Here is a 12,796-nt window from a genome sequence, read left to right as displayed (position 1 = left end):
TAGTTTAGATTATCAGAACTATTTAAGATTTGGTGTGCTCCTTTCAAATCCTCTCCAGTTGCTTGCTTGCTCCGATGTGATGAATTCTATTTGAAGCCATTTCTTACATTTAGAGAGGAGCTGACCGTCTCAGATAAGACCTTGCTGAATATTTTGAACTGTCAGTAATTCAGCTATTTTCACTTGGGCAATGGGAATGCATGCTCTCTGCCAGCTGCCATCCAGGTTGAGATTCAGATCCCACTGTAGGATCAAGGGGTGGTTTTCCCATCTGTGTAGGTTTTTTTAAAGTAATCTTACAGTCCATTCCACACAAAGAATTATTAAGATTAATGTTTGCATTCTTTTTCATTCTGCTTGCTTGTGGATAAGTAACTGGTTGTATGAGTAGACTGGCCAGGAGTAGACTGATGTTTAAATCAGTGCTTAGGTCCCTCTCTTTTCAGTCAGGAACATAAGCATGGCAGTTGTACTCAGTGGGCCTGTGTACATTCCGTATTGTTCTGCTGAGTAAGAAAGCATTAAAATATTCAGAAAAATTAGACACTGAATTGGGATTGTTAAAGGTGAGAAGAACAAGCTAAATAATTTCTTCACATTACAATCCAGCTACAAGGTGGCCTTTATTTGCCAGAAGAGCAGGAACAGCTCTCAGGCCCAGTAAGAACTACTATAAAGTTGACAGCATTTTATTCTTTTCTTGCCTTCAAAATGCCAGCTGGGGAGAGAGGAGACCAGGCTCTAAGAAATGCAAAAACTGCACTTTGTTGGTGTGCAGCTCTTGGCTCTTTTGGAGTGCTAAATGTGCATCTTCATTGCAAAAGAAAAGTACTTGGTAAACCTCTGATCCAGTTGATGATATTCCCACTCTGGCACAGTGAACCCTCACTCTTCTGTACCATCGAGTACATGTTTTTTTCCTGCTGGTTAACCTTAAATTACATTTGCTCTGTAAAAACCTGGTAACATACAAAGCTGTAGTGCATGCTCTTAAACAGGAGTGGCTTCCACTTTCTTCTTGCAGAGGTGTTGAATAAGTTTTCTGGAATGTGATGGGAAATTGAAGGAAAGTCACTTTTAGTCAGTGTTTTTAAAAGATAGGAAACAGCATTTCATGGGCCTTTTATAGTGATAAATGCCAAGGCAATCTAGAGATGTAGGAGGCGGTGTATCATTCTTAATCAGAAGAACAATGAAAAATTCTTCAGAGCCTTTAATTATGCAAGTTACAGAACTGGAGTATCACTTATTTTCTTCTATGCTCTTTTAACAGCCTTCAAGCTTGAAAAATAAGAGCGATACTGAATGGAGACAGTTCCTATTTGAGTTGATAACAGGGGAACAAAAGCAGTACAGTTTTTCCTGGAGAGCTTTTAAAAAGCAGTTGATGGTTCCAAGTGGTACGAAACGGATAGTTAGGGTAGGCATCAGATCTACTGATGAATTTTCAGGGGTGGCAAATAAACAGTGAAGGTTTCATAGGGCTGCAATGTGATACTGAAAACTAATCAGTGGCTTGTGATTGGGAGAAAGTGTTAGAGAAGAGCAATTGATCTGGCACACGGGACTCGTTCACCCTGAGAAATGTCCCTTGGGCTCATTGTAAGTCATTTGCCATGAAGTGATCACAAGGTAAAATGTTGACTCCCTGGGATAGAAAGAGCATAGAAACAGTCTTTTGGTGCAAAAGCCTATATAAAGACTGTTGTAACTAAAACATGCTGAGAAAGAAGAAATATTTTTTTGCAGGTTTGCATGAGAGGGAAATCGTAATAAATTAAAAACCTTCTATCTCAAGACAGTAGTAGCAACCCACACTAAAAAATGTGTGGTGTTTTAATAGTGTATGCCTTAATGCACCAGTGTGTTACATTGGTTCCAAGTAGTAGTATCTATTGGTGATAATCAAATATAAACCTACTAATGTATATGAGTTCAAAGGAGAGTTATAATAAAGCAGCAGAATATAGACTAGACATGCAGCTGTTGGAGCAAGTCCAGAGGAGGGCCACGAGGATGATCAGGGAACTGGAGCACCTGCTCTAAGAGGACAGGCTGAGAAAGTTTGGGCTGTTCAGCCTGGAGAAGAGAAGGCTGTGTGGAGACCTCATAGCAGCCTTCCAGTATCTGAAGGGGGCCTACAAGGTTGCTGGAGAGGGACTCTTCAATCAGGAACTATAGCAATAGGACAAGAGGTGATGGGTTTAAACTTTAACAGGGGAAGTTAATGTCAGATATATGGAACAAGTTCTTTACTGTGAGGGTGGTGAGGCACTGGAACAGGTTGCCCAGAGACGTGGTAAATGCTCCATGCCTGGCTGTGCTCAGGGCAAGGATGGACAGAACCTTGGGTGACATGATCTATGGTGAGGTGTCGCTGCCATTGTCATGGGGGTTGGAACTAGATGATCTTAAGGTGCTTTCCAGCCCTAAGCATTTTATGTCTTAGGGAAAACTGTGATAAAGAAAATGTTATAAAAGTTGTTTCTCAGATATTATCTAGAATACTAACAGAATAGTAATCCTGCTTGGAGAGTATAAATTAGATGCTAACTGGGTAAATTTGGGGAGATGGGTTCCAGTGTTCAGTTTTGATTATAAAGGCAGAAATGAGAAGTCAAACACTGTGATTGCATAGATTGCTAAAAGCAGTCTAATTGTGCCTGTTTTTACCAGTATGAATTGTACCCAGGCTTGACAAGACTGTATCTGGAATGCTTGAGGTTTTTTTACCAGACTGTGAAATGAGTGAAGACTAGAAGGGATGTCTGCAATTTTCATGGATGGAGGTTTTTAGCAAGTTGTATTATAATGAAAGAATGAGCTAACTGAGCACGAGCAGGATATAAAATGAATCTGAAGCTTAAGCATAGAGTTGGATGTTGGCACTGAGAAAGTCTCCTCCTTGCTAGCAAATGTGGCATTCTTTTCAAAATGACCCCAGAACTCAACAAAGTTGAGTTTTTAACCCCTGACTTGCAAGGCTGGAGTGCAATAAAATGATGAAACCTGTTTCCAAGTAGTAGGTGACTGAAGTTCATATTTAAAAACAAATAAAAAACTCAGTCAACAACAGCTTCAGGATAGCCCTATGGAAATTTGCTTACTGAAAGTGAAAATTATATTTAGTGTAAGCTGAAGTCTTCTGAAGTTCTTTAAGAATATCCAAGCAATTGATATGAACAAAGATCTGAATGTGGCATTTACATCTTAAAAGTCCAGGTTGTCTTTTTCTTAGCTGCCTTTAGGGGATGATAGGAAAGTTTAGGATCAATGAACTAGAACTTCTGGATTGCTCCTTTACGACCAGGCAGAAGTGGTAGAAACTGTTCTTGTATTCTTATATATAGCACAAGTTGGGATACAAGTATCTGGTGGTATGTCCTGGTTTCTGGTTTCCCACCTTCCAGCAGACAATAGCAGAGCAAAGAAGAGCTACCAAAAAGACTGTTTATATATCATAGGCAAATAGAAATTGAGTTATAGATATTAACAGAGAAAAATCCATTAAAAAATGCACCAGAGGGAGAAAGAAATTCCCATTGTACAGGTAAGGTGTTTAGTTATCTCTTACAGTACTTCCAGTGGAGTGCCCTTAAAGAGATAAAGTGGCAGTTACTTTCACTTTAGACTTCAGCAGAGAGAGGTTCTGGCACATCTTTGAGAGATCCTGAGAATCAGGAAGAAAGAACTTGAGCCAGTTGTGCCTCTATAGAAGGAAGTGGGAAAGTTCATGTTTTTAGAAATTAATTTGTATGGAATGAAAGAAGCTGTTCACAAAGAAACTACTGCAAATTTGTTAAAAGGAAAAGGGAGAGACTGATAAAACTTCTCTCCCACACACTATGATTCAGGTATTAATGAGGAACCCTAGAAACAATACAGGTAGTTTTTGATGACAAGGAGGTGTTTTGATGACCAGTACAGGTTTGTGTTCTAATACAGCATCTTCTTTCTCTTCTAAAAGTATGTGTGATTACACATAATAAGGGAATTGTGAAGGACTTTTTATATTAGTCTTTACCATCCTTCTGGTGTAAGTTTGTATTGCAATTCTCGGAGATAAGGTGATGTTTTGTCCTACATGGAGTTCAACAGAAGGCTAATGTATTGTCATAGGTTCAGTAGAAGTTGAATGTATTATCAAGACTTTCTGCTTAGAAGTTGTCTTTCCTCCTGACTAAAACTACTATACATATGCATTTTTTTAACAAAATGGTTTTATTGATAATTTTATTGATAATGGATAATGATGGAGGAATCCAAAAAGCCTGTGTGTATCATATAGGTTTATAGAGAGAATTTCTTGTAACAGTCTTCCAATGCCAAAAGGAGCTGACAAGAAACCTGGAGAGGAACATTTGACAAGGGCCTGTAGGGACAGGACAAGGGGGGAATGGCTTTAATCTGACAGAGGGGAGATTGAGATCACATCTTAAGCAGAAGTCCTTCCCTGTGCGGGTGCTGAGGCGCTGGTACAGGGTGCCCAGAGAAGCTGTGGCTGCCCCATCCCTGGCAGTGTTCAAGGCCAGGTTGGATGTGGCTTGGAGCAATCTGGTCTAGTGGAAGGTGTCCCTGCCTGGGGCAGGAGGTTAGAACTGAATGAGCTTTAAGGTCCCTTCCAACCCAAACCATTCTGGGATTCTATACCAAAGATTTTCAGAGTGATACAGTCAATATAAATAACCAATATTAATAGCTGAAATAAACATGTTTTACTACCTTGTATTTCAGGCCATAACTTTTGTGCTGAGGGACACAGATGTGGTGAAAATTCTGAGTGCAAAAATTGGAACACAAAAGCGACTTGTGAATGCAAGACTGGTTTTGTCTCCGTCCAAGGGGATTCTGCCTACTGTGAAGGTAAACAAGATATTCCAATACCTTCTCCCTTAACATCCTATTTGGAAACATGGTGTTAATAAATGGTTGAGGAATGGATTTCATTGCAAGATTTCATTTCAGTAGATTTCATTTCATGATGGTGAATGTCACAAAGGGGTTTTTTTTGCCTTCATAAATGTGGATTGCAGATAATGAGTGCTGCTGGACCATTCAGATTGCCTGTCTATGGATGTGCTTAATTGCTGCAGCTGTGCCTGGGCACGCTGTGACCCTGCTGGCATTAGCAACGGTAAAACACTGTTTCTTTTTCAGAGATAGCACCTACCTTCTAAAATGTTTTTAGAGAACATCTTTGTAATTTAAAAGGGAAGTGGGAATTTAGGTAGTGTAGGAATTCCGCTAGTGTGTGTGAGCACGGTCAGGTGTACTGAGGCTTGGATACAGAAATCATGATATGCAGCCCTTCCTGAAGCACTTCTCCGGAACAGGGGCTTTACTGAAATGGTTTTCAAATGATCCAGAAGAGACCTGTTTCTGAGGAGTGTGTACCTGAGATGCTTCTGTTGATGTATTATTCCATCACAGGAATGGATGAAAGGGGACTTTATTATCCCTGCTGTTATTCATAGCTGTGATGTACTTATTAAAAACTAAATGGATGAATCAACATATACTGCATCCCTTCCTGCCTTTGCATTGTGGTTTTGGGTTTTTTTGTATGTCAGGCTGCAATATTTAATCTTTTGGCCATCATTTCTCTAAATTCTGTTTCCAGTGGTGCTGGTGATGGAAGGGAGGTGACACTTTTGACAAGCTGTGAAAAGAGACTGTAGAAATTGGAAGACAGCATGAAAGGATCTGCAAGTGTAGACTGGGTTTAAATGATCCTGCTTTCATAATAAGACTTTTGAGTATGTAAGTGAACAGGACTGCTTGAAGTAGCAGTTTTTAGAGCTGTTCAGTAAATTACAGCTATAAATCTTAAGGTATTTAGTCAGTTCTTTACGAACAGAAATGTGAACACTTCTGTGCATGCATGTTCAGTGACTGGGAGAACAGTTTAACCATTTGTTTTTAAAGGTAGGCAGCAGATACACTGTAGACAAAGAATTTTTTAGTACAAAACCCTTATGAGAAGAGCTGCCCTGATATGCACTGCAAGGGCTTCTCAGAAATCGGAAAACAGCAACAAGGCTCTTTATCAACTGTGATACAGAATTCAGGATTTGTTCTTTTTCTTCTGCTTAAAAAAGAAAATTAGTGCTTAGTGCTTTTATTTATTAGTAGCAGACTGTCCCTCTTTTCCTCTATGGAAAAATATTTAACATCTTGATTCAAATAGTTTTGGAGATGTTGGCAGTGCATTGGTGGTAGTGGTGCGGAAAATGAGGTTTTTTTTTAAGAAATTAGTAGGAATCACAATCTAGCTGGTCTGTATTGCATTACATTCTGTAAGGGCAAATGAAATTCCTGACTTCTGAGCATGTGGGTGAAACCTGAGACAGGAGAACAAACAGCTGCTTTTGGTGCCTGAGAGCATGGGATAGATGAGAGAGAGCAGCTTTATGCATATGAAGAAATTATTAATTTGATGGATGGAGAGTAGTCTTCAGGAGGTAACACGGACAAGAGAAGGCCCTTTAGCAAGGGGAACTACAGGCTGACAAATTGATTAGCCAAGAGGTGGCTTCTTTCAGCCCTGTGGACAGCTTCCTTTGACTCCTTGGAACAGCTTTCTGCAAAATTGCCTTCTATGCCTAACCTGATTTGTCTCATCTATGTGTTTCATCTGCTAAATAGCAGCATTTCATAGCTGGCTGTATAACGTTCTCAAATCCATAGCGAAGCTGTAATTTATATCGGTGATGTCAAAGGCACAGATCTGAAGGTACAGTTTCGCAGGATGTTGGTGTAGGATAGGGGATAGGATTCTGTTTGGGGAGTGTTGGATTTTTGTGTGTACAGTGTAAGAATAAAATACAAAGAACACCTGAACAAGGAGGTGTAAACATTCATAACACCTGTGGAAGCAAGGAAGATATTATTCTCAGCTGTAGCTCTGAATTTGTCTTCAGCATTCCAATGCTTTTGAACTTAAGATACATTAAGATTGACGTTTCCTTTGAGATGGCGAGGTTCAACTATTTCATACTCATGACGTGCTGGTAAGTGGCAGCTTACTTCAGAGTTCTCCAGATAATTAACTTGGAGCTTTCCAGATTTCTTCTCTCTTCCAATGTACTTGAAGTACTTGTGCATATGAATTCTAATGTAGGGTATTATTTTACCATACCTGCTTTTTGCTGTTATTTCTGCTTGCTCGTACTCACCCAGTTTTATTCTGCTGGACCATATGGCATCATTTTGATCTTGTAAGGTCTCTGAAGAGTTGTGTTTGAGTCTGCTTTGCTTTTTGACTTGTACTTGTGTTTTTTTTTTAACATTCCATCTTCACATTTGCAGTAAGGAGGAAAAATTAAAAGGATTCTTGATTTTGTCAGAGAATTGGCATCAGCAGATTTATAAAATAAATAACAAGAATCCAAGGGGCTTTTACTATTAATTCTCAGTAACTACTTTTCAAGTAGTCAGCAACTCCTCATGTCAAAATATACATGTGATATAACCACTCACTATATGCATTCCATCTTTGGAATAACATAGATGTGTTTAGGGAAGACAGTTTCTGAAAACAAATAAATGAAGCTGGCAATGAATGAAGGGGGTAAGTGGAGATTCTCTGTGTGCTGTAAAAAAGCCATGTGTTAAACTTAAAAGGAGAAAAGTTGAGCAGATTTTTTTGATGTTTACCTACTTGTCATGTGTATATGAGACATAATTGGAACATTCATCATTTGCAGAGAGACATCTAGAGATATTTCTATCATGTTGTCTGAGCTTTAACTACTGGTAGGGATGCTTATGTACAAGTACTGGACCCATGCCTGTTTATCTCTGTCACATACGCAGGGATAAGTTTTGGGAACTGCACAAGTGGGACCAAGTTCAGTGTGTACAGGGTACAAGGATTCTAGCTGTAGCAGCACGTGCACACTTGCTGGCATGTGAGCACTTGTGTCGGGGGCTCAAAGTTGCAGCCTGAGAATTAGTTACAGACGGAGCAGCAGTTCAGTGGCAAAACCAGGCCCAAAATGGGGAATTCACTGAGGCTGCCTCATGGTGATCCTTCCAGGCACGTTCTGTGCCGTGTACAGCAGCCTTGAAAATCCCACAACTGTGAATTTAGTTTGGAAACTACTGAATGAAATGAAGTTTTTATCCTTCAGTAAAACAACCAACCAGCCAAAAAAACTTCAACAACAACAAAGACCCAAACTTCCCGCAGCCTAAATGGACAAATCTGGTTTCTCATACAAATAATAATAATAATAATAATAATGTTTTTATTATTATTAATAGCAAATGTGCTTTGCCTTTAGTAATAGCATAGCTCTGGGTTGTTCCACTAAATATTATCTATTGTCTTTTTCTTTCCATGAATATACTTTCTTTCCTGTAGATGAAAGACCAAAATTGGTTCTAAAAGTACAAAAGTCTCTAAATCCATGACAAGTGTCAGTTTATACTGACTCATTGTTGGTAAGTTGGTAAGTGACTTACTGATATGGTTCTGGGTATTCAAAGCTGATGTGCATATGCAAAACCAAGTACAAAAGTTCAGAAACATTTGGAAAAGGCATTATTGTTGACCTAGGGCTTTGCTATACCCTTCAGTCTCTGCTTTCTCTCTCATCATTTCAGCATGCACATTTTGCATCCATTTCCAGCATTTCTCCTTATGCCTTTTGTTCGGATTAATTTGGAATTGAGTTATGTGCTGATGGTGCAGGCTGCGTCTGTATTAAGTGGAAGCTATTCTGGGTTTATTTAGAGCTATTGAGCTTTTGGCATTATCCAGATGTGGTAGGGTTACACTGATGGATAGAAATGTTAATGTATTTCTGCTCACAACTGGAATGGAAAGATATATGATTTATATCTTTGTATTAAGTTTAATTTTCAAATAATATGTAGGTTCCCCATTTTCTCAGTGTATGAGGAGCTATATTTGAACTGAAACTAAAAATAAGACTGTCTTAGTGAGAAAATGAAGCCTTACCTGGCCTTCATGGATGTAGGATCTGTCTGTTTCCTGGTGTACATGGGTCTGTGCAGGTTTTTCTGTGCAGAAACTGGGACAATGGTGTTATCAAAATCCTTTGTTGTCTTGCTGGGGTATTGTGAAGTTTACTGGATTAAGACAGGCTGAGAGAGCTGGGTTTCCTCAGCCTGGAGAAGGGAAGGCTCTGGGGAGACTTAAGAGCATCTTCCAGTTCCTAAAGGGGCTACAAGAAACTTGGAGAGGTGCTTTGGACAGGGGCCTGTGGGAACAGGGTAATAGTACCACAAAATAGACTGAACTAAGTGCAGAAAAGTAAGCAAACTGCTGATACAGGAAGAGATAAGTTTGGTTTTGCTTTTACTTTCTAAATGTTATTGACAACTGAGGAAAGGCACTCTATAAAATATTCATGTCCATATTTAATTTTCAGAAGGATAATTCCTCTTACTCTGTAAGATTTTTGACAGGGAAATTGATTTCATTCAGGGGGGCAACTGCCCCTGGAAAATCTCACAAAAAGTGCTTTTTTTCTAAGACATCTGCCTCTACTTAATAATCCGCTTCTTTGTACCTGAGTCTGTGGAGGCTGTGGAAAAGAGTTAAAAATAAGTTAGAGAGTGACTTTGATTCAAGTAATGGAAATTAATACGAAAGTCTATACAGCATCCACAAAGACTACTCATATATTGATGGTAGTTTCCTGTTTGGTTTGCTGACTCTTACACTATATTTAATATGCAATTTTTTTACCCAAAAGTAAACTTACCATTTTTCCAGTTAATGTATCTGTTCTTCATATCTGAAGGGTAAATTTCAACATAACCTTTTCGGTATTCCAGATAATTTTTAGCTCTGTTCTTCTTGGAACTTTCTTTTAATTTCCTTCTTTCATTTCTAGATTAGACAGCTCAGTTTTCCTTCTTGCTATTGACAGTTTCTGATTTATTGCATTTTATTAACCTGTGTTTTTTTTTATTAATTCTGTTGAAGATGTAGCTGTGTATGTCTTGTCCTGAATTCCTTCACTGAAGCTTTGTATGTCTCCTATCAGTTGTCCCTGCAGGGATCACTGTGTTTCAGGAGTAGAAAATTATTTTCTGTCTGCTTAGAGAAGAAGTGCTTGAAAATGATGAGGATGAAATTGGCCATTGTCCTGGTTTGAGCCGTAGCAGTCATTTTTTCTCCTTCTTGGTAGCTGGTGCAGTGCTGTGTTTTGACTTCTGGGCTGGGAACGGTTGCTGATAGCAAATATGTTTTGAGTTACTGCTCTGGTGTTTGGTTTGTCCAAGGCCTTTTTTTCTGAGCTCACGCTCTGCCAGGGAGGAGGGGAGGCCAGGAGGAAGCAGAGACAGGACACCTGACCCAGGCTAGCCAAAGAGGTATTCCATACCATAGCACGTCATACCCAGGATGTAACCGGGAGAGAGCCGGAAGGGCTGGAGCTCTGGGGGATGGAGGAGGTATCGGTCGGTGCTCGGTCGGGCAGGGTGGGGTGAGTTATGGGTCGGTGGCTGGTGAGGTGTTGTATTCTCTTCACTTGTTATTGGCTTTATCATCATTATTGGTAGTAGTAGTGGCAGTAGTGGTTTGTGTTGTGCCTTAGCTATTAAACTATTCTTATCTTAATCCGTGGGGGCTACATTCTTTGGATTCTCCTTCCTAACTCTCCGGGAGTTGGGGGAGCAAAGGGGGGGAGTGAATGAACGAGCTGTGTGTGGACTTGATATAAACCATGACAGACATGCAAACTCCTTTTTTATCTCTCATTTTCCTTAGGGTCGTTTACCTCTCAGCTTCATTTTCATTATTTTGTTTGCCTAATTCTTATGACTCATTTTTTCCCTTCAAGCTTTCACCAGGGAATGTGTCTGTACGTACTGGTAGCTATTAGCACTGAGATAATGATACAAATGCATAGTAGCATCTTTAGACATGAATGTGAGTTAGTGTTAGCTCAGCGACACACCATGTTTTGCAGAAGGAGAGATCTTATTTGCAGAGAGTTTGCACTGAAGAACTCCTGGTTGCCTCAGGGCTGGCTCTGGGCACTGGCAGTGCAGGCAGTGTGCTGGGACAGCAGACCTCCATCATGCAAGTTGGGCATGCGCTTACTTTCTTGGAGCCCAAGATGTAGGGTTTAGTGGTGGTCCTGCTTTTCTGTTTCCTCAGGAGATCTCTCAGGGTTTTGTTTCCTTGCTTCACAGTCCCTCACTCATGAGGCTGTAAAACCTGATTTTGTGCAGAGCTGATTCAGTGCTTCGCAATGTCACGACTATGCTATTAGTTGGTGGGATGCCGTGGCAGCCTGAAATTGTTGCTGATACATTCCTGTTTCCAGGAGTAGGAATGATCCTGATTATTTTGTCTCCATGAAGCTTTTCTTACGACTAGAATATAGATTTTTTTTCTATTGCAAGTTTCTCAGGCAAAAAGAATTTTGCAGTGTTTATATAGATTTGTATTGTGACTTCACTAATGGAAAATTGGGCAAACATATGGGAAGATCGGGATCACGGCTAGATGTTAGAAGCTGTCTAACCATCAACTAGGCCAATTTGGACTCTTAAGATGCGAGTCTTAGAGATGCCAGGTTCCTGCATGTGGGCTATTTTTCAGTGAAGCACTCTGTTTCATTGGGATTATCATGTCTGCTTAAGAGCCTCTGTGTTGGTAATGAAAAGTTTCCTCCATTTACTTGTGCACATGTGACAATAACCTTTGAAGGTCAGTGCTTCCACTCTGTTCTGGAGGTTACTTTAACCTGTTACCCTTTAGGTGACTTGACCTGCTGTTTTGGCTTTCAGTCTAGCTGGCTGAAGCACTGCTACTGTGAAAAGGTCAGAAGCAAGTTGAAGTGCATTCAGTCTGTGAGAGAACATAGGATACAATTTCCAGTCTCCTTTCCCATAGGAATCAGTTTGGAGCCTGGTGCTGCCCCTAGAGTGATTTTCATCTAACAGTTTTCCTGTACAAACAATAAGATCCAGTTTGGCTAAAATGTGACCTACCTTTGTGGGTAAGGCTGGTTGGACAGCTGATGCTTGACAGCACAGCAGCTGCAGTGCACCAACATACCTATTAATCACGAGCACATTGCTGGTTTTACTCAGTGCTACCTTCCAGAACAGCTACAAAACACTGGATGTTAGAGAGATGTACAGCTTTTGCCATACACCATTTTTCTTGCCAGGAGTGCTAAAGTTTTTATGGGTACATGGGGAAAGTGGCACCTCAGTCTGCGTGCTAACAGGTTCTGTGGGTGTTGCTTGGTTAGCATTGGCATTGTTGGATATTCATTAATGTGCAACAGATGATGAATGTGGAGGTGGACTGAACTATCCTGTCTCATTAAATGTTTGGGAACAAATGAATTTCTGTTTCAGGTGAGTAAAATTCTTTTTCTCTTAGTTAGCACAATATAAATAGCTGGAGCTCAGTTCTGTCTGTTTTGCAATTCACATAAATCCTGAAATGAACTAATGAGGAACACAGAAAAGAGAAGTGCATCTTGGACTACACAGGAATGTAATCAATATAAATTCCCAGGAGCTGTATCTGTTTTGTGCTAGGTTCCCATTGATTTTGTAAACATTTTAGCAGTAGCCATTATCCCCTTTGAATATAAATAATTTCCCAGTAGTTCTCCTGTATTTTAATTAATACTAAAGTGACCAAATTGAGAATTCTTCCTTTCATGTTATTGCTAAACTAAAGAAATTCTCCCTCATTTTTTTTTCACAGCCTTAATCTGACCCCTGTGAAATCAGTAGGCATATGGAATGCTCAAGAAGTAGCGGTGCTGAGAAAACCTGAGACAGCCAGAAAATG

General features: G+C 39.9%; 1 protein-coding gene across 1 annotated transcript in view; it reads left to right on the top strand.

The window, feature by feature from the left end:
* The window catches only part of NELL1 (neural EGFL like 1), a 298,976-nt gene that overhangs the window by 87,874 nt on the left and 198,306 nt on the right, over nt 1-12,796 (top strand). Inside the window, exon 12 of the mRNA XM_034065392.1 lies at nt 4,735-4,863. Coding sequence (XP_033921283.1) covers nt 4,735-4,863 — 129 coding nt within the window. The remainder of the gene's footprint in view (nt 1-4,734; nt 4,864-12,796) is intronic.

Source organism: Melopsittacus undulatus, chromosome 8 (assembly GCF_012275295.1).
Source record: "Melopsittacus undulatus isolate bMelUnd1 chromosome 8, bMelUnd1.mat.Z, whole genome shotgun sequence".
In the NCBI taxonomy this organism is placed as follows: Eukaryota; Metazoa; Chordata; class Aves; order Psittaciformes; family Psittaculidae; genus Melopsittacus; species Melopsittacus undulatus.
Note: the sequence above shows the minus strand (reverse complement) of the source record. Positions and strands in the feature narration are given on the sequence as shown.